Source organism: Lynx rufus, unplaced genomic scaffold (assembly GCF_022079265.1).
Source record: "Lynx rufus isolate CCGP_SWC_20201006 ecotype Redwood Valley unplaced genomic scaffold, mLynRuf1.p SCAF_37, whole genome shotgun sequence".
NCBI classification, from domain to species: Eukaryota; Metazoa; Chordata; class Mammalia; order Carnivora; family Felidae; genus Lynx; species Lynx rufus.
Window position 1 is genome coordinate 3,122,666 of NW_025814853.1, and position 19,430 is coordinate 3,142,095.

General features: G+C 53.0%; 1 protein-coding gene across 5 annotated transcripts; it reads left to right on the plus strand.

The window, feature by feature from the left end:
- The first annotated feature begins 129 nt into the window (after positions 1 to 129).
- Positions 130 to 19,291, plus strand: HEXD (hexosaminidase D). Of its 5 annotated transcripts, none has more exons than XM_047093929.1 (13): positions 130 to 584; positions 1,696 to 1,833; positions 7,140 to 7,249; positions 9,395 to 9,482; positions 13,725 to 13,889; positions 14,399 to 14,582; positions 15,667 to 15,738; positions 16,055 to 16,250; positions 16,723 to 16,805; positions 17,680 to 17,758; positions 17,836 to 17,937; positions 18,134 to 18,223; positions 18,898 to 19,291. In XM_047093929.1, the coding sequence occupies exons 2-13, from the start codon at positions 1,735 to 1,737 to the stop codon at positions 19,094 to 19,096; spliced, it is 1,467 nt and encodes a 488-aa protein (XP_046949885.1). In that variant the 5' UTR covers positions 130 to 584; positions 1,696 to 1,734; the 3' UTR covers positions 19,097 to 19,291. The 5 variants fall into 5 exon arrangements, with proteins under 5 accessions (XP_046949885.1, XP_046949886.1, XP_046949888.1 ...); XM_047093933.1 differs by lacking the exon at positions 1,696 to 1,833 and having other exon boundaries at positions 177 to 269; positions 540 to 584; XM_047093930.1 differs by lacking the exon at positions 18,134 to 18,223.
- The last annotated feature ends 139 nt before the right edge of the window (positions 19,292 to 19,430 follow it).

Sequence of the window (19,430 nt, forward strand, 5' to 3'; positions counted from 1 at the left end):
CCGGGCCCTTCTCAGAGGTCTCCGAGCCCTCCTCCCGGGGTCTCCGTTTCCTTCCCTGGGGTCCGCGCCACGCCTGGGGTGCTGGGCCCGGCTGGTGCTCCGCGCACGCGTACTTCGCGAGGGCCCAGCTGGTGTGCAGCTTTCCGTTTCCGCACAGGACCTCGTCCGGTGGGTGAGAAGGCACCGCTCAACCAGCCCCGCCAGCAGCCTGGTTCCGAAGGAGCGCAGCTACCAGAGAGGTTCATGCGCGAGGACGGAGTCTGGAGAAGGCGAGCACCCGGAGGGAAAATGTTCACACACTTGCTGGTCTGAAAGGCCTGCCCACACTCCCGAAACTGGGCAGCGGAGTGCAGCTCGGGTGCCATTCGGGGTGCCATCAGCGTCGGGTGCACACCCAGCGGAGAGGCTGGCCAGTGACCTCCTGCCCCGGTCTTCGGGATAGTCTCATTTCTGTAGACTTCGTGCAGGAGGGAGCCGGAGCAAAGAGAGTAGCACACTCTTCAGAGATGAAACACTGACTTCTGTTTCTTTTCCTTCAGATTTTGCGGAGATTTCGCGTTGTTAAGCCACCGTGTGAGTTTCAGGTGAGACGTCGGTGCTCGCTTACCTCGGCTTGCAGGGGCGGGAGCAGGGCTTGTCTCTGAACCGGAGGGGATGTGCACACCACCGGTGCACACCCCTCAGCCTGGAAGTGTTTCTTTTAAGTCTGTTCCCTGGAGAATGGAATTGGTCTGTACGATTTTAAATAATTCACCTTTAAAAGCGGATTTCAGAATGCTTGTTCACAAAACTCATCTACCCGGCAGCTGGTAACTTAGGTAATTGCTTCGAAGATTTTGTCATTGCGATTGTTTTGAATATAATTTCTTAAAAAAAAAAAAACAAACCAAACCGGTTTCTGTTGCATCAATTTCATCCTGCCTGCTTTATAATAGATTTCTTAAGGTTAGGGGTTTGTGAACCCTTTCACAGAATGGGTAGTTTGAATTAGTGAACTGTAAAAATGGCCACCGTGTAAAGATTTTCTTTCGCTTTTTGCATCTCATCCTCTGTGCTTTTTATGTTCACTGGCGGGAAGATTTCAGTCTTTCCCAACTACTTCATTACCTTCTAGATCTTTCCTGTACTTTAACGTAAACTAGTCAGCTCTAATATACTTGTGGCTCACTTATTTTTCAAATTATCCATGGCCTCTTTTAAATCCTAGACAGTTTTCTCTGACCTAGACTTAATTTTAACAGTTTCTTCCTCCGTAACCAAGTTCACTTGGGCTCTAGAATGTAAATGATTTTTAATGCTCTTCAAAGTAAAATAAAATTGAAGGTAAATTTTCCACAGAAACATCATACTGTAGGGCCTGAAAAATGTTTACACTTACCTGCCTGTTTTCCCCGCGTGGTACATACAGCTCAAGACAGTCTTTCAAACAAAATTATTTTGCGGCCCCTTGTGTTATTACAGCCATCTTGTAAGGAAACGAGTGCTGTTCTGTGTTAGGGGCAGATCGCGATTAAGTGGCAGAGGTCCCTTTATCTGAACATGAGGTAGATTTCTTGATTCATTTTCACGTTGGTAAAATGAGTTTCCTCCTAGTGGATAAAGCACACCTGGGCGTGTCAGAACAGAAACACAAAGTGTGAGGCCAAGGGGCAAAAAGGAGCCTCCGCCGCTTCTAACTTTGAATTTCTCCACTAGGAAGAAGTGCCCAGACCAGAGATTTTGTCATATGACTTCATGACAAATAGTGAAATGTCAGGTTCTTCACCATTTAAGATGCGATTAGTTCATCTGGACCTTAAAGGAGCTCCACCAAAGGTCTCCTACCTCTCTGAGGTAAGAGCCCCTTTCCCTCTAGTCAGTCTCCCTTGCCTTGGCTTTGGTCTCCAAAGTGGTAAACAGTATTCTGTAGAAATGTGTATTTAGAGCACAACCACGGGGTTCCAGGCTGGGGCATGATGTTGGCAGCAGCACAGCTTTTGAGTTTCCCCCAAATCCCTTTGTAAAACTGAGCAACTAGGATAGCAAAAGGGGGCAGGGGGAACAACAAAAGAAACCCACAGCTTCTTTGCCGTGGGCTGAATTGTGTCCCCAGAAAAGATATGTTCACATCCTAACCACTTGTACCTGTGAGTGTGACCTCATTTGAAAATAGGGTCTTTGCAGTTATAAGCGACATAAGATGAGGCCTTGCAGGAGTAGAGTAGTACTAATCCAATGAGTGATGTTCTTACAAGAAAAGGGAAATGTAGACGTGGGGCACCCTGTGAAGACAGAGGCACAGATTGGAGGGATGCATCTATAAGCCAAGGAACACCAGGACTGCCAGAGACACTAGGAGCTGGAAGAGGCAAGGAAGGGTTCCTCCCTGGAGCACCACCCTGCCCACACTTTGATTTTTGATTTCTGGCTCGTAGAACTCAGAGAGATTAAATCCTCATTGCATTAAGCCACCTAGTTTGTGGTGATTTGATACAGCAGCCCTAGAAAACTAATACCCTCTTCAACAAAAGTAGGTGTGAGGGTGTCCCCATGAACCCCAAGTGGTATAGCCAGACCTCAAAACAGGGTAACACCCATGTGAGATTAGTAACCAGGCAGGCAGTGATGGAGGACAGAGGAAGGAATTCTGACAGGGCCAAGACCAGAGAAGCCAGAAAATGGCCCTGCAAGTACAGGTCCTCCGTGAGAGAAGAACTGAGGAGAGGTTTCACTGGCTGCAATTTGAGAGTGAGTGCAGAAAGACTCAGAAGAAGATGTTGCAGAGGCCCAAGGCTCTCAGAAATACCTTCCAGAAACTTCTAGAAAGACAGCCCCACATTAAAGACAGCAGCGTTGGGAAGAGAATCCACAGTGAGCTGGGCAAGAACATTGAAAGTGGAGCAGAGGAAAGGTTCCAGTGCCAAGAGAAGGGATGCAGAGGCCAAGTGCTATGGAAGTGGCTGCATGGTGTCTGTAACTCCTGATTCTTCTTGTAACCACAGAGAGGGAGCCCTGGACCGGCCCATCTCCATTCCAAACACAAGAACCTGTTCTTAGGGGCACCTGGAGGGCTCAGGTGGTTAAGCATCTTGGTTTTGGCTCAGGTTGTGATCTCGCAGTTCGTGAGTTCGAGCCCTGCATCAGGCTCTGTGCTGGTGGCATGGAGCCTGCTTGGGATTCTCTCTCCCTCTCTCTGCCCCTTCCCTGCTCACGTTCTGTCTCAAAATAAACTTTAAAAAAAAAAAAAAAAACCTTAAAAAAAGAACCTATTCTTAAAAATACAAGAAAACACATCTCATTTAAACCTGAGCAGTAGTGGAAAAAAATTTTTTTTTTTTAAAAAGGGAGGGCGCCTGGGTGGCTCAGTCAGTTGAATGTCCGACTTTGGCTCAGGTTATGATCTCGCAGTTCGTGAGTTTGAGCCCCGCATCAGGCTCTGTGCTGATAGCTAAGAGCCTGGAGCCTGCTTCGGATTCGGTGTCCCCCTTTCTCTGCCCCTTCCCCGCTCGTGCTCTGTCTCTCTGTCTCTCAAAGATGAATAAATGTTAAAAAAAAAAAAATTAAAAAAAAAAAAACCTGAGCAGTAGTGGGGCGCCTGAGCGGCTCAGTCAGCTCAGCATCCAACTATTAATTTCACCTCAGGTCATGATCCCAAGGTTGTGGGATCGAGCCCTGCGTCAGGCTCTGCACTGAATGTGTAGCCTGCTTCAGGTTCTCTCTCTCTCTCTCTCTCTCTCTCTCTCCCCCTCTGCCCCTATCCCTTGCTTGTGCTCTCTCTCTAAAATTAAAAAAAAAAAAAAAAGGGAAACAAAAATAATATAAAAACAGAGGGGGGAACAAAACACGAGAGACTCATAAATATGGAGAACAAACTGAGGGTTACTGGAGGGGTTGTGGGAGGGGGGATGGGCTAAATGGGTAAGAGGCATTAAGGAATCTACTCCTGAAATCATTGTTGCACTATATGCTAACTAATTTGGATGTAAATTTTAAAAAATAAAATTAAAAAAAAATACATAGTATAAATGTAAAAAAAAATTTTTTTTAACTTTTTAAATAAAAAACATGAGTAGCGGAAAAGGATTGTGGTTAACTATCATACACAGGCACTGTAAGAAAAAAGAGAATCGTGATCTCAGGAACACCATAATGACAAAGGTGCACCAGGAAGATGCGACCGCAAAGCAGATGAAGCTGTATGTAATATTTCAAAATAAGATAAAAGATATTAAGAAAATGATAGGAGCTATGAGCAAACAGTGTATTCAGAAGTAGAGAAGCCCAGCAAGTAATAGCCAGACAGAAGGGTACAGAGCAACTGCTTACCAGGCTCAGGAATGAGTTATGACAAAAAAGGAAACAAAGTCAGAGACTAAACTAGAAGGACAGAAGTGAGCAGACACCATGGAAAGCATACTCTTGGGAAGTAAATAACGAAGAAGAAAATGTCACACATGAAGAGATAAAAAGCGTTGTAACAAATTGATAAATACAGAAGATAAGCAAAGAAGGTCCAGCTCCCCTACTGCTGGAGCCACTGCCTCAGTGACCTGCTGCTGGGGGGTCGACCACCCCAAAATTAGAGGCTTCAGACAGCAATTCCTTCCGTCTGTTTCTTTGGTCTGGTGGGTGGCTCTGCCGGTCTGCCCCCATTCCCTCCTGTGTTTGCAGTCCCCTGACGACCAGGAATGCCAGACGGTCCCAGATGGCCTTACATGTCCAGCAGTTAGTGCTGGCTGTCCGCTGGGCCCCTCAGTTCTGCTCCACGTGGGTGCCTGGCCTCACAGAGGGTAGGCCAGCCTCCTGTCTGCACGGCAGTCACAGGGCAGCATTTAGGCTCCAAAGTTGCAAGCCATCCTGGGCCTTGCGTGATTCTTGGTAAAGCAAGTCCATGTCAGCCCAGATTCAAGGCTGGGGGTAGACCCCACCTCTTGATGAGGAAGACGCTGTGTCTCTGCCATGCTCAACAGTCCTCCGAGCAGGGAACCAAAGCAGTGCTCTAGGACAAATGCTCAGAAACTACAATTCAAAAACGCTTTTGTGAAATTAAAGAATACTTGGGTCTGCATGTGGAAAGGGCATACTGTATACCTGGGATGACGGACACTAAGGCATCCTTTGGTAAAGGTGTCAGATTAAAGAAAATGAAAATGAACAACTCCTTTGGGCACACAGGAAAAAGGCCCAAGTTCTATATGAGGGAAGGAAAATTAGGCTGGCATCAGATATTTGACAGCAACATTTTATGACAGAAGACCAGGAAAGAACATATTTAAGGTACTCAAGAAAATGAAACATGAATCAAGGATTTTGTATCCAGCCAAAATGGTCTTCATGGTACAAAAGCTACAGACCAGCTATTGTAAACATCCAAGAGAATTTACTGACGAACCACCAGCGGCAGCAGTGGCAGGACTGGAGTAACCAAATAATTGCTGAGAGAAAATTCTGCCCTAAGGAAGCATTCCAGCCAACAGGCATGAGGAGTGACGTCATTGGAAAGTCACCACCTCACAGTTCCTGTTCAGGGTGCCCTAGGTAATGTCAGTGGTAGTTGAAACCATTGGGCAGAAGTTCAAGGCATGGGTCTGGCTGATGCCCCTGAACCCACTGATCAGCCTGACATCACTCCAGTGGAGCAGCCAGACTCGTGATTTCTAGAAGCATCTATGAAGTACTCTTGCCAAAAGAATGAAACCTGGCTCTAATCTCACCTTCATGTCTAACCGCCAGCACACACGAGAACAGGAAACACACGAAAGGACATCTTAAGAATACCATCCATCAAATCCGAAATTTGGGAAACCATGCGAAACAAGGGACTCGATTTCCTCAACAAATAAATTTCAAATTAAAAAGAGGGTACCGTTAAAAATCAGAGAACCTTAAAAAATCTGTTAAAACAGTGCAGTGTGTGGGTGTCGTCTGGACTGGGCTTAAGCTGCACGTGAAAAGATTCTAGACATGGGAAAATGTGAACGTGGATGATTTTAAAGAGTGGTTTGGTTAGGTGGGATAGTTGCTATAGTCGTGCTTTTGTGAAAAGTCTTCGTCGGGGATATGTGTTGAATTATTTATAGGTGAACAATTGTGTTGTCCGGGATTTGCTTAGAAATATTCTAGTCAGAAAAGTGGAAATTAGGTAAAACGATTTTGAGTCTTGACAGCAGGACACAGGGGCCTAGTCTGTCACGTGTGTGCATGCTTGTGCGGTTTCACAGTGAAGAGCTTCTCCCCAGCTGGGTCCAGTGCCGGACGGAGTGTGTGCTGGGGACAGCCAGGCCGCCCGGCCCCACAGCCTCCCCACCACCCACAACACAGAGGGTCACCACCAACCCCAGCGGTCGAAGTGCCAAACGGCTGTGGTGGTCAGATGGCCACGACAGGCTAAGAAGGAAACCGGAGGGAAAAATGCCGAGGAAAATGGAAGATACCGAGACCATTATGTCGCGTTATCCACATGCCTGACCTGCATGAGCTCTTTCCTTTCCACAATCTGTCTACCTCTCTTTGTAATTTGCAGTCTACTACCGATTATGAACTTTCTACAGCTAAGTTTTAGCCCCAGGCTCCTTTGCTCCTTCCATCCAGCTTGCGTCAGAACGTCCCCACACTTGTGGAGAGAGAAAGCTTGACAGATACATCAACAGGAGTGTTAAAATCTTGTGGAACCCGCAACGACCGTCATCCAGGGAGGGGCTGCTCTTTCAGATACCTGCAGGAGGCCCCTCCAGCAGCACCCAACATGTGTTCTTTTCCACCCTGGCCTTGACATCAGACCAGAAAGAAATCTCAGTTCTGTGTATGGCAGACATGAACTAGTCCTGAAAATCCTTGAGAATAGGAAGTCATACCCTTTGAGCTAAAGGTAGAGGAGGGGGTGGGAACATTTCCTGCCACGCCCTCAGCCCCTCGCTGTCCGCAGGCTGAGCTGCGCCTCTGCTCCACAGGTGCAGACCCACCCTGTGTCAAGTGAAGACTTGATGTGGTAGAGAGTTCGATTTGGTGTGACACAAAGTATGCATTCTGGTTAAAGGTTTCCAGGAAAAATGTGAATCTCAACTACAACCATGCCCTCGAGCAAGAAGGCAGACTGCATGGGGTACAGCTGTCACCTTCCTTCAGATAGTCGCATCCTCACGGCATCCCTGTTCCCCCAGGTCTTTCCTCTGTTCCATGCCCTGGGCGCCAACGGGCTGCTCCTCGAGTATGAAGACATGTTTCCCTACGAGGGCCACCTGAGGCTGCTGAGGGCCAAGCACGCGTACAGGTACCCCAGCCACGGAGAAAGCGGCTGCTTGGGGCCGCCCGGAGGTGTGGGCAGGGCAGGCGAGGGTTTGGCAGTGGTGGGGCAGCCCAGTCTGGCTTTTAAACGCCTGTCTTAGTTACGAAAATAAAACACACTCACTGAAGAGAATTTGGAAACATTTAGGGGGAGGGTGGAGGATTGGGGGAGGCGGGGGGGTGGGGAAGGGGATGCTGCTCTTTAAGGCCATGGTTGGGACCCTCATCAGGAAAACCAAGATTAAAGGAAAGGGGGTCAGAATCCGTAAAAGTAGATACAGTGCTTGTGGGTGTACCTTGCTGGGCTTTAGAGTTATGGTGTCCATTTTATTATTTTTTTAATGTTTATTTTTGAGCGGGAGGGAGACAGAGGATCTGGAAGCAGGCTCTGTGCTGCCCAATGTGGAGGTCGAACTCACAAACCATGAGATTATGACCTGAGCTAAAGTTGGGTGTTCAACCCACTGAGCCACCCAGGCGCCCCTAGAGTTACGGTGTCCATGTAAATCAATAACAAATAACCCAAAAGGAAAATGAGCAAAGGATATTAACGGGCAGATCCCCCAAAAGAAATTAAAATGTCCGATAAGCATACGATAGTAATAAAGTAAATTAAAACAAGTCAAACACCATTTTGGCTATCCAATTGGCGAAACTTTTTAAAAAGTTGTAATGCTCTGTGTTCACAAGGTCAGAAAAAGCAAACCTCCCACTGGTAGGCTCTGAAGCACCCCACCGTTCTGGAGGGAGGTTTGGCTCTATGTCAGAACTCCCCCAAAATGTCCATGCCCCATGCGCATGCTCAGAGTGTTAACATTGCAGTGAGGTGTCTTTTCACACTATTCTGTTTTTCTTCATACAGTGAACACCTTTTGTTTATTTAGTGTGTTTTTTCAAGTGGAAAAAGTGCTGGGGTACCTGTGAAGCTTGAAAAAGGTCTATTTAAAATCAATACATTCTGGGGCGCCTGGGTGGCGCAGTCGGTTAAGCGTCCGACTTCAGCCAGGTCACGATCTTGCGGTCCGTGAGTTCGAGCCCCGCGTCAGGCTCTGGGCTGATTGCTCAGAGCCTGGAGCCTGTTTCCGATTCTGTGTCTCCCTCTCTCTCTGCCCCTCCCCAATTCATGCTCTGTCTCTCTCTGTCCCAAAAATAAATAAAAACGTTAAAATCAATACATTCAGAGAACTGATTAACTTAAGAAATGGTTCAAACACATACAGAAACTAGAAATCATTTTCTTTTTGAGATAAATTCATGAACGACAACTGGTAACGCAGTGGGCAACTAGCCCTCCTGCGTGTGTCCTCACCACCTGGAGCATTCCTGCCCTCAGGCGTGCTCACAGATGGAAGCTAACCCCCACGGGGCTGAGTCCCGCCACCGCAACCTTGAAGCTCTTTTCTCTTTCCTCTATCAAAGGGGTCACCGGCTTTTCTGTAAAGGGCCAGACAGTCAGGATTTCAGGCTGTGCAGCCCACCTGGCCTCTGTTACAACCATCTGTGGAGCACAGGCAGTCATGGGTGATAATGTAAATGAGTGAGCATGACTGTGTTCCAATAAAGCTGTTTGTGGGTACTGAAATTCGAATTTCATATAATTTTTACATGTCATGAAATATTATTCCTCTTTTGATTTTTCTCAACCATTTTAAACTACAGAGACCATTTTTAGGTCATGGGGCGTGTGAAAACAGGCAGGCAGATTTGTCCTTCAGCCCATCTACCATTCCTGCTCTAGGATATGATTTCTAATTTCTTGTAAAATGACTTGCTTCTTATAGTTTGGGTAAGAATAGCAAGTAAAAAGCAAACTGTTATTTGAGAACATAACAGCATCATGTTCCAAAATTCTAGAGAGCCCTCTCTGAAACCTTAGGCATATCTTTTGTACTTTTTGGAATAGTGACCAATGGCGACCATACCAGTTTCCCAAGGAGAGTCCCCCTGGAGCCTGACAAGGGAGAGGGAACGTGAACAGGAGCACGAGTGTGTGTGTGTGAACATGGGCTGGGGTGTGAACAGGAGGTGGTGCGAACTGGAGCTCTCGTGTGAACGGGAGGTGTGAATGGGAGCTCTTGTGTGAATGGAGGTGGTGTGAACCTCTCTGGGTGATCGATGTTTGTCTCTCTAGCCCCCCTGAAATCAAAGAGATCCTGCATCTGGCTGCACTGAATGAGCTAGAGGTCATTCCATTGGTACAGACATTTGGACACATGGAGGTAAGTGGGAGGAACAAAGGTTCCTGATACCCAGGTGTGGGGCTCAGGGGTACACAGGCAGGGAGCAGCTCTTTCTTGCAAGCCCCTGCCCTGCAAACGACCGGAGAGCACAGGACTCTAGATCAGAGCGACTTTGTCCAAGGAATGGTGGGAAAGAGCCAGTGGGGGATGCATGATTCCCATGGAGCCCTGGGGGCTGAGTTGTTTTACTTTTTAACTTGTATTCATCATTCAATACTGAAAATATTTCCCCAAGCTCTTGTGTGATCTTCGGAAACATTTTTCACGTCTGCATCAAAAATGAAAAGCAAATTAAACGCTTAGTGGCTGCAGGTTCCGTTTTTCCCTCTAACAGATACACCTGCTAGACCCACGGGCAGCCCTTCCCTTCTCGAGCTGAGCACCCGGGACCGCCCCCGCCCCCACCCCCCCCCCCCCCACCCCCCCCCCCACCGCCCAGGCCTCTGGCCTCTAACCTTCCTGTCGCAGCTCCGTGATGCGCTCTCTGAGCTCCTCACTTCCCACCACCAGGGGCCACAGAGCATCTCCACAGCACCCCCCCCCCCACCCCGTCCTCCGAGTCACTAAATGCAGCCACGGGTTCTCGTCCCTTTAACTTGAGTCTCGGGCTTTGCGTGGCCCCAGCTGCTCCCTCCCAAACCCCACGCTGTCCCGGCCCCCCACTTCTGGCTGTGACGCCATTTCTGCCAGCAGCGTGCTATCCTGTAGCTGCCGCTGGATGTGGCGGTCCCCACAGCTTCTCTCGAAACCCTCCCTCCTCACGCTCTCCCTAGACAATGCAGTGCCCACTCCTGCCTCCCCTCCCCGTGCTCCGTGACCCCCAGACCCAGTCTCCGCTGCCCTGTTGGGCACCCCTCCCACCCCTGCAGTTCGGGCCATCGTGTGCCTTTGCTCCTCAGGCTCTTGAGTTGGCACCTGCTATCCCTGTCTCCACCCTTGTGCGAACTACCGCCTGACCTGCTGGAAGGCCCCCCCTAGCGGTGCCCTCTGCCCCTTTCTCTGTCGTTGCGGAGCACAGCCTGGCCCCCCAATCCTGCTCCTTGAGGGGGCCCTTGCGGGGCTCTCAGGGTGCATTTGTTTCCGGGGGCCACTGCAGTAAAGTGTTTCAACCAGGCGACTTGAGACTACGGAAGCGTGCTCTCTCTGTGCTGGAGGCCACAAATCCAAAGTTAAGGTGTCCTCAGGTTGGTTCCTTCTGGAGGAGGTCCTTTACCTGTGTTTACGTACCATCAGGACACCCCCTTTGTTTTTTGGGTTAAAAAAAATTTTTTTTTAATGTTTATTTATTTTTGAGACGGAGAGACAGAGTGCAAGCAGGGCAGGGGAAGAGAGAGAGGGAGAACAGAATCCGAAGCAGGCTCCAGGCTCTGAGCTGTCAGCACAGAGCTCGATGAGGGGCTCGAACTCACAGACCGCGAGATCATGACCTGAGCCGTAGTCAGCCGCCCAACCGAATGAGCCACCCAGGCGCCCCAGGATACCCACTTTGTGACATAGCTGTATGAGTATTTGCACATTTTGTCTTCTGAACTGTTCGGTTTTTAACGTTCTCTGGACATTCTGGATACAAGTCTGTTAGATGTGTGATTTGCAAGTATTTGCCCCCAATCTGTACTTTGTCATCATCGTCTTAGTGTATCTCAAAGAACAAAAGTCTCTAATTTTGATGAGTCCAGTTTCTCAGCTTTGCTCTGATGGGTCGTACTTTTGGTATCATTTCTCTGCCAGTCACCAAATCATGAAGATTTTTCCTGTTTCCTTCTAAAGTTCTACATTTGCACACTTCCCACTTGGTGTTATGGTCCGTGTTGACTTAATTCTTGTGTAAGGCCTGAGGTGTAGGGTGAGGTTTATTGTGTTTTGCACATAGCCTATGACCCCTCGAGATGGCTGGTCATGCCAGCACCACTGATTGGAAGATTATCCTTTCTTTGGAATTTGAAATTTGGAATTGCCTTTGTGTCTTTGTCAAAAACCAGTTGACATTATTTGTGGCCCATTTCTGAACCATATATATTTTTTAATGTACATTTATTTATTTTGAGAGAGAAAGAGCATGGGGAGGGGGGCAGAAAGAGAATCCCAAGCAGGCTCCACACGGCTGTCCTCAGAGCCCAGCGCGGGGCTTGATCCCACCAACCGTGAGATCGCGACCTGAGCCAAAACCAAGAGTCGGACGCTCAACTAACTGAGCCACCCAGGCGCCTCATGCTTCTCCATATATATTTTAGACTAAGTTTATCTGTATGTCTTTAAGAAACCTTGCTGGGATTTTGATTGAAATTGTATTAAGTCTGTAAGTCAACTTGGGGAGAAATTACCTCTACTCTGCTGACTTCTCCGATCCGTGAACAGGCTCTGTCAGCCTTTCCTTATGTTATTATTTCCCAAAGTTTTTTCTTTTCCTGATGCTTTCAGGACTTCCTGTGTACGTTTGCCTTGCTGTAGTGGTTTGGTTAGTAGGACTTCTAGGTCTGGGTTTCTGTGCATTTATCCTGCTTGGGGCTCGTCGAGCTTCTTGGAACTGTAGATTATTTTCATCACTTTTGTGAAGTTTTGGGCCACGTCCTCAAGTGTTTCTGTGTCCATTCTCTCCTCTTGGCCAGGGCTCCCTTTGCATGTGCGTTAGGGCACCTAATGTCACCGCACGGGCTTCTGAGTCTCTTTGTTCTCCCCACCTTTTCTCTGTGTTGTTGAGCCTGAGGAGACTCTATTGGTCTGTCATCCCAATCACTGTTTCTTCTGATGTTTCAAATCTTCTGTGGAGCCCACGAAATGGATTTTCATTTTTCATTATTATAGTTTAATTCTGGGAACATTTTCATAATGGTTTCTTTGAAGTAATTGATAAATCTGACATTTGGGCCCACATCAGTGTTAGTTTCTATCAATTGGCTTTTTCCCTGAGCCTGGGTTCCACTTTCCTGTTTATTTGCACATCTCATGATTTTTTGGTTGAAAATTGGACATTTCGGATAATATGTTATAGAGAATCTGACTTTTTCCCCTGCAAGTGGTTGGAATTGCCTGGATTTAATCTGCAGGCCTGTGTCCCCAGCTGTGTGTGGCTACTGATGCCTGTGTGTGTGTGTGTGTGTGAGCGCGCGCACGCGTTAATGCTTATTTATTTTTGAGAGACAGAGACAGAACATGAAAGGGGGAGGAGCAAAGAGAGGGAGACACAAAATTTGAAGTAGGCTCCAGGCTCTGAGCTGTCAGCACAGAGTCCAACATGGGGCTTGAACTGACAAACCATGAGATCATGACTTGAGCTGAAGCTGGACGCTTAACCGACTAAGCCACCCAGGTGCCCCTATACATTATTTAAAAAAAAATTTTAACAGTTTATTTATTTTTGAGAGACTGAGAGACAGAGTACAAGTGGGGGAGGGGCAGAGAGAGAGGGAGACACAGAATCTGAAGCAGGTTCCAGGCTGAGCTCTCAGCGCAGAGCCTGACGCGGGGCTAGAACCCATGAACTGTGAGATCATGACCTGAGCTGAAGTCAGATACTTAATCAACTGAGCCACCCAGGCACCCCATAGTGTTTTATTCTAATTTGTATTTTTGCCCTGGCCTCCTAGGGGCCACCCCTCTGTCTTTATGGCTGGTGGTCAGCCAGGGCCCAGGCAGCCGTGTGCTTGAGCCGTCAGGACCCACCCTGTGCTGCAGGCGCTGGGGGCTCTGGGAGTTCACCCAGTCCCCTGCCTCAGCCGTGTGTGCGCGCGGCTCTCGTTTCCACGGTCACCCATCACATTTCTGGCTGGTGGTAGCCGCCCCCCCCCCCCACCCCACCATGAGGACCGCAGAGTTCGGGCGACTCTGCCGCCTTCACAGACGGTGGCCCCAGGGGGTCTGCGCTCAGCCAGCGCTGGGTGGTGGGGGGGGGCCGCAGACTCTCTGTTCTTACCACAGTGCTAGCAGGCTTCAGGTGTGGTGTTCACCTTTGGTTCACGTCCAGAGCCCTGAAATGGCTGTTTTGACCGGTGTTCCGTTCTGCACGTGTTCAGGGGAGGACGTGCTGACGTCTGTACCGTACTGAACAGCCCGTGCAGCCTGGTTCTCGTGTTCTTCTCCCAGCCCGGGCAGACCGGGAGGAAAGAGAGGCTCAGCCCGGCCCGCCAGCGCCCTCTTGGGGACCTGGAGCAGGCCCTGCCTGTGACTCCGCAGGGTGGCTGCAGCGTCTGTCACCTCCTGTCACCTCCTGTCATCTCTCCGCAGTTTGTGCTGAAGCACGAGGCTCTCGCTCACCTCCGGGAAGTGGCGCTCTTCCCTAACACCCTGAACCCCCATGAGGCGGAGTCCCTGGCTCTGGTGGGAGCCATGATCAGCCAGGTCATGGAGCTGCACCCGGGCGCCCGGTGGCTCCACGTCGGCTGCGACGAGGTGGGTCCTTCGACGGTCCTTCTGCTGAGCCTCACCCACCGGGCGTCCCTCCTGCCGCAGCCCCTGCTCCTGGGCCCACGTTGTGGGTTATTCTCTTACGTACAAAAGTAGTCAACGTACCAAAGGACGAAGGATAAAGCCAGCTCGTCCCTCCCAGCTGACCCGTGACCTCATGCGGGCAGAGCCGTGGAGCTGGACGAGGGATGGCCTGTGGCCCGAACAGCCGTGCTGTCCTCGCCCCCGGCGGGGGCAGAGCCAGCCCCCATGTGCTCTGCGTACTCGTTGGCCGGCAGACACTCAGGTTAGCTCGCCTTCAGGCTGCTGTGAATGTTCAGAGGGAATCTCGGGTGGGGTTAGGTCTCGGTGTAGCAGGAGGGCCCCCCCACCAGCCCCACCCCACAGGCAGCTGCCACCGAGATCCGCCAGACATGGCCCGAGCGCGGGCTCTCCCCCCAGTGTGTCCGCAGCGAGGCCGGGCGATCCGGAGGCGGGCCTGTGTTTCCTTCCAGGTCTATTATCTTGGAGAGGGTGAGGCCTCGAGACGGTGGCTGCGCCAGGAGCATAACACCAAAGCAAGACTGTGTCTGTCCCACATGAAGGCGGTGGCCTGCCACGTGCTGGCCCGGCACCCCGCCACGACGCCACTGGTGTGGGACGACATGCTGCGGGCCATCCCCGAGGACCAGCTCGCAGGTCGGCAGGCCCATCCCCCGGGCTTCTGGTGCCAGGAGCAGGGAGTAAGGAGGCCAGCGGCTCCCAGACCCTGGTCTGGGGAGGGAGGAGCACTCTAGGACCCCTGCCCCGAAGCGCTCTCTCCAGGCAACCCCCTTAGAGCCACTTTCCAGATTTTCTCACACAAAAGGGCCATTCCTCCAGAAGGCATTTTAGAGTCTTGTAGGCGTACAAAGTGATGAGTCTGAATGGAGAGTAGCCATGGGGCCCTAATGGGGGATGGGGGCGAAAGGGTCCCACTGGGCCTTGAGTGTCTGGTGCCTCTAACCGCCTCAGCCTCACACAACCCTGTGGCCAGCCCCGCAGGGGTCGTGGCCGAGGCTCTGGGATGAGACAGAGACGTACCCCATGGTCCAGTCACAGCCTCGGCCTAGAGCCTAGCCACTGCCCCCACTTCTGCAGGACTGGGGTGTGTCCGTGGCAGCAGCCCTCCCCAGGTGTGGCCACTTGGGTTCTCACTAGGACTAATTAGAATTCAATCCAAGTAGTAATGTGTTCCTACTGCACTAGTCCTGGCGCCCCCACCGTCACACACAGACAGAGCCTTTCCCCCTCGTAGGAAGCTCTGGGACCCCGAGACTGGGGGTTCGCTTTTTACAGAACTCCCAGAGTCTGGTCATTTCCAAAGTTGGCTGGCTTCATGGTTGCAACATTTACTGTCAAGAACTCAACTGTTTCGAGTCTGTTCTCAAAACCCACAGCCCGCTGGGGCGCCTGGGTGGCTCAGTCAGTTAAGCCTCTGACTTCGGCTCAGGTCATGATCTCACAGTTCGTGAGTTCGAGCCCCGCGTCGGACTCTGTGCTGACAGCTCGGAGCCTGGAGCCCGCTTCGGATTCTGTGTCTCCCTCTCTCTCAGCCCCTCCCATAGAGCTCATGCTCTATCTCTCTCTGTTTCTCAATAATAAATGTTAAAAAAAAAAAAAAAAAAAACAACAACTCACGCCCCCTAAACAAGACAGCCTGTGCTACGTTGTAATGCAAGGCCTGTGGGCAGCCAGGATGTGTCCAGACGGGCCTCAGCTCACAGCCTCTCTCTGCCCCCAGCATCAGGGGTGCCACAGCTGGTGGAGCCCGTGCTCTGGGACTACGGGGCCGACCTGGACATCCACGGCAAAGGTCAGTGACCTGGCCACGGCCTCTGAGACCCTGGAGCCCTGGCGGCCCAGGGGCTTGAGGTTCATCAGAATCCTGCTAACCGCCTCAGCTTCTACTCAGGCCCCTCCCACGTGAGCCCCGGGAGCCCCCTGGCACACGTCCCGTCGCGGGTCACGCCGGGATAGCCTGTCCTCTGTGGTATTTTCCACGAGTCTCTTCTCTCACTGAGATTTAAGCCTGCCCGGTTGTGGGCTCCTCCTGGCTTCTCAGTGTCTGGGCTCTGCGGCCACGGCCCCTCGGGCCCCGGGCCGGTCACACCGCACACTCTCTCACTCAGCTCTCCTCATGGAAAAGTACCGCAGGTGCGGTTTTCTCCGGCTGTGGGCCGCCAGTGCCTTCAAGGGGGCCACAGGGGCGAGCCAGGCCCTGACCCCTATCGAGCACCACCTCAGAAACAATGTGCAGTGGCTGCAGGTGGCGGCCAGCGGGCCCGCAGACATGCTGCAGGGCATCGTCCTGACCGGCTGGCAGAGGTAAGGCCACACAGGCCCCGGGGAAGCTCCCGGGCCGACCTGCTCGGAGGGTCGACGCAGCGCTGCTGCCCGGGACGACCACCCACCCCTCCGTGGCCCATCCATTCTGGGCCTCAGTCAGAGGGGAGGCGCCTGGGCGCCTCACACCCCACGGCCAGCCAGCCCCCAGACTCTGCAGAGGGCCACTTCGGCAGCCCCGCCTCCAGGGGGCCACACGTGACTCGTCTCACGTATGGCGGGCATGGGGACAGATTTTGGCTCCTTGGGGATTTCACACCATTTGAAAAGCGGAGCGGCACGTGAACCCCTCCTCCGGACCAAGGCCTGGTCCATTGCTGCGCCCGGGAGGGCAGAGGCGGAGGCAGCTGCGGGCCCCCAGGCAGGGCCTTCTGGGTGGGATGTTTCCAGAGGCAGCAGCCAGCTCTGTCTCGTGTGCAAGCAGGAGCTGAGCGCCCCTCTCCCCTGCACTTAGGTACGATCACTTCTCCGTGCTGTGCGAGTTGCTGCCCGTGGGAATCCCGTCCCTGGCCGTCTGTCTGCAGTCGCTCCTACACGGTACGGTCTCCTGCTCCTCCCGGGTGGCGGGAGTGCCTGATGCCTCCGACTGTATCTCCTTGGGGCTGGACTCTGGTCTTTCACACCAGCAGAGGGGGGCTCAGCCACCCCCCCCCACCCTGCTGCCCCCAGAGAGCCCGTGAAGGAAATTCACCATGGGCGAGGTGCAGAAAAGGGCCCTTGCTATGTAAATCCACTGAATGCCCAGGCTGGCCCCGGCACTTGGCACTTTGGCAGAGACGGGGACTCGCAGGTGGCACAGAACCACGTGCACCTGAACCACAGGACTGCTTGGCGCACGTGGTGCTGGTGCAGAAAGGTGTGGGAGGCCCTGGGGGGGGAGCAGGCCCGGCTCCCAGACTTCGTGCAGGCTGCACGCGGCAGGAAAAGCACAGACACCCGCCCTCCGCTCTATTCGATGGCTTCTGAAGCGGTGGTTGTGAACCGCTAGGAGGAAGGCACAGGGACACCCCAGCGGACACCCCGTTCATGCTGGGCGCTGGCTTCAGCTTCCCTGCTCCGTGGAGGGCACTGCTACCGTGGAGCCCTCCGCCCTCCGCGGACACAGGCCTCCTGCCCTCCCGGCTGGTGCCCTCCTGCACCGTGGGGGCGCCGGAGGCACAGCCGGCGGTCTCCCGAGGGGTGTTGCTGCTCTTGATTCTGTTTTCTTGTTCTTAGCATAATGAGCCCGTTTTCATGTGTTTAATAAGAAGCCACGGGCCCATCTGTCCCCGAGGTCTCCTTGGGGCTGGCACCTGCATGCTGGCCTCCTCGGCCACTTTGCCCACCACCAGGCCAGCACCGTGGCACAGGGCCCCTGCCTCGCTCCCTTCCAGAGGCCCCTCCAACCACCTCCATCTGTGGTTGGTTGCAGGAGGCTTTACCGAAGACGTTAAAGCAAGAGTGGAGAACTTTCTTGGGATCTCAAGCCTAGAAATAACTGATCTTATGAGGTAACCTGCCCACCCCCAGCCCTGCCTCTGCCCTCGCACTCTGTGGACCCGTCTCAGCACGGTGGCTCTCCGTGCAGCGAGGGGGCCGGCTCCTTCCCTGGCAGCGACATCCTGGCCCTCGTCACGCACGTCGGCCTCCACCTGCGCAGCTCTGTGGACACGCTCCTGGAGAGGGACAGGTGAGCAGGCAGGGGCTGAGCCCCACCCCGCACTCCCCCCGGGACAGGGTGAGGGTGGTCACAGACAGACTTCCGGGGGCAAGCAGCTGTTTAAAATGCCTCCCAGACTCCTAAGTTTTTTACAAGTATGATCTTGAAACCACCGTGAGGCAGACACGTCAGCTGCAGCGGGTCTGCCTGTGCGGACTGCCTGCAGGTACGTGACCGGCTGGTTCAGCCCCTATCACCGCGGGCGGAAGCTCATCCACCCGGTCATGGTCCAGCACATCCAGCCCCAGGCGCTCAGGTAGCCGCCCCCTCCCCGCGGTGCCCACCCCCAGGGCTGCGCGTCCTCTGCCGCCCGATGACAGCTTTCTGTGGCTGCTGGCTTTGAACTAAGACAAGCTCTGTAGGTATTGCAGCCACGAGTTCCTAGGTGGGTCAGCTTTGCTGACCGCTGTGCCTTCAGTGTTAGAGGCTAGGCCATTCCCGCCTGAGAAGGTGAGGGCCCGGGGCTCATCATGGAGCCAGACCTGCTGGAGACCTGTCCTGGCCTTGCTGCTGCCGCATGCCCCACATCCCCTCCCCCCCCCCCCAGCACCGTGGGGACAGAGTCCCAGCCACCCAGCCTGCCCCCTGCCCCCGGGCTCTCCTGGCTCACAGCTCTGAGCCAAGGCCAACTCAGTGTCCACGCAGGGTTAGATGCCGTCAGACGCTGTCAGGTTCGCACATAAAGAAAAACCCTGCCGGCTAGATGTAAAGAGCATTCCAGTTTTAGATGTGAAAACACAACAGTCACTCATTTATCCCCAACAACACTGTGAGGTGGGCACTAATAGCCATGTTTCGTGGATGGGCAAACTGAGGCACAGAACCATACCGACCTGTAGGGTTGTTCGGAACGTGAGCGTAGCGCACAGGCTGTGAGCTGTCACCCAGGGGTGCCCGGCAGGCGGGCTCACCACGGGCTCTGGTCCTCAGCCTCCTGGCCAGGTGGAGCACCTTGGTGCAGGAGCTGGAGGCCGCCCTGCATCGTGTCTTCTACCCGGACGCCGTGGAGGAGTGGCTGGAGGAGAACGCGCGGCCCAGCTTGCAGCGACTGCGGGCTTTGGTGCAGGACCTCAGGGAGGCGGCCGGCGCCGGCCCCAGCCCCAGCCCACACTCGGGTCAGGACCCCTGAGGGGAGGGGCCGAGCCTGAGCCATCCCCTGGGGCCCCCCCAGGTCTGCCAGGCGCCTGGGACTGCCGGCCACGGGCAGCACCCACGGCGCGGACCGCCGTCGTTGGAAAGGCCAGTGGAAGGCATGATGTGCCGGGCCTATTTGCTAGTCTGCGTGGGAGCTTCAGCTCTTTTGAAATAAAGGGAGTGGAAGCTAGAACTGCCATGGGTCTGGCTGGCTGCAGTCAGGCCTGCACAGGGGTCCAAGACCCTCCTCACCCTGGGGGCCCAGCAAAGGTGGGGGGGGGGAGCCGCCTCCAGAGTACAGAGCATCTATCGTCTGGGATGAACACACC

Coding starts and splice junctions, on each gene's coding strand:
- HEXD (XM_047093929.1), top strand. CDS start 1,735: ATGACAAATAGTGAAATGTCAGGTTCTTCACCATTTAAGATGCGATTA. Junction 1,834..7,139: donor AGGTCTCCTACCTCTCTGAG/GTAAGAGCCCCT, acceptor CTGTTCCCCCAG/GTCTTTCCTCTGTTCCATGC. Junction 16,251..16,722: donor GTCCTGACCGGCTGGCAGAG/GTAAGGCCACAC, acceptor CCCTGCACTTAG/GTACGATCACTTCTCCGTGC.